Genomic DNA, 1262 nt, shown 5'->3' with positions numbered 1-1262 from the left:
TAATTTTGTTCGAAGAACATTTTATGCAGTTTTACTTCGCAGCACTTCACTTGCAATTTGCAATATCTAGTTTTAAGCATTTGTTGATAGCTGCTGTAATGCATTTAATTCTAGATCTGTGTGGGGTCACCCCTACTTCAAAACACAATGTTTTGTTTGAGATATAGTAGAAAGCATCCTGTGATCATATTTCCATAAATTTGATGAATGGCCTTCAAACCATCACCAAGTTGTTATTCCAAATTCCTAGCAAGTGCTTTTTGGTGTTTAGTAAAATATTCATAAAATTATTAATACTCTTAATTGATTTTAAATATTTTTATCGCAGTCCAGATTAAATTGCTTCAAACCAGAGCTCTATGTATAGCAAGCAAGTTATAATCTCTAACTTACCACTTCAAGATCACTGTGATTTTTCGAACTAATTTGGTGATTACTGTCAGTGGATAATTGTGGAGACATTTCATTGGATACCAGATTCATATGGCTTCGGCCATCCTGCATAGCATTCAAGACATCATAAAGAGGCATAGTAGCTGGGATTGTATCAATAGGCCGTCCCAATTTAAGGAATACTTCTTTCACTGTTGACTGCTTTTCGAGGTCGACTTTTAGGAGATTTTTTGTCAGTAAAATTCCAATTATATCCTTTTCATTTTCATAAACTGGAATTCTGGAATGTCCTTTATCTACAATCTGTAAAGGATATAAAGAAACTCCTTTATTACCTATACAATAGTTATTAATTTTTTTTTTTTCAATCATTAATACTTGGATTTACCTCATCTATCTTTCGCCTGTCTAGGACATCAGTTGTAGGTAGCATGTAAATACTCTTTAGCGGAGTGAATGCATCTTTAGCACACTTGTCTCTCATAGTGAGGGCACCCTTTATGATGAGCACTTCATCTTGGGATAGTGGGTTTTCATTTTCTTCAGAGGTTTCACCATGCAAGTCAACCAATGCTCCAAGTTCTGTAATCATAACAAATGCTTTTGTAATAAAAACATTCTAACAAGTGACAAATGAAATATTTGTCTGCTACCTATCGGTTGATATTACGGTTGGTCTTAACCATACAACACATGGGCGGCGGAACCGGGGGCCCGGGCCCCCCCCCACTTTTTGGCGAAAAATATATAATGTCTGGAGAACTTTGTATGATCGGAAATGCAAAAAAGAAGGAGGGAAGAAAGAGAAGGATGGGAAAGAGAATGTTTATCCAGTACCCGACCGAGTTACATTTTCTCGCAATTCACAT

At 36.1% G+C, this 1262-nt stretch overlaps 1 protein-coding gene across 1 annotated transcript; it reads right to left on the bottom strand.

Moving 5' to 3' along the window:
* Positions 1–271: 271 nt before the first annotated feature.
* On the bottom strand, positions 272–1051 carry LOC117102750 (DUF21 domain-containing protein At2g14520-like). Its single transcript, XM_033243158.1, has 2 exons — positions 782–1051; positions 272–696 (listed from the first exon to the last, which is right to left on the bottom strand). The coding sequence occupies exons 1-2, from the start codon at positions 983–985 to the stop codon at positions 385–387; spliced, it is 516 nt and encodes a 171-aa protein (XP_033099049.1). The 5' UTR covers positions 986–1051; the 3' UTR covers positions 272–384.
* Positions 1052–1262: the final 211 nt, after the last annotated feature.

This window comes from Anneissia japonica, unplaced genomic scaffold (assembly GCF_011630105.1).
Source record: "Anneissia japonica isolate Jap-2015-1 unplaced genomic scaffold, ASM1163010v1 scaffold107014_len1262_cov105_single, whole genome shotgun sequence".
NCBI classification, from domain to species: domain Eukaryota; kingdom Metazoa; phylum Echinodermata; class Crinoidea; order Comatulida; family Comatulidae; genus Anneissia; species Anneissia japonica.
This window is presented reverse-complemented; position numbering and strand designations above follow the sequence as displayed.

Excerpts from the sequence above, each read along its gene's own strand:
- LOC117102750 (XM_033243158.1), bottom strand. The coding sequence starts at position 985 with ATGATTACAGAACTTGGAGCATTGGTTGACTTGCATGGTGAAACCTCT. Across the intron at positions 697-781 it reads ACAGGCGAAAGATAGATGAG|ATTGTAGATAAAGGACATTC; the intron begins GTAAATCCAAGT and ends TATCCTTTACAG.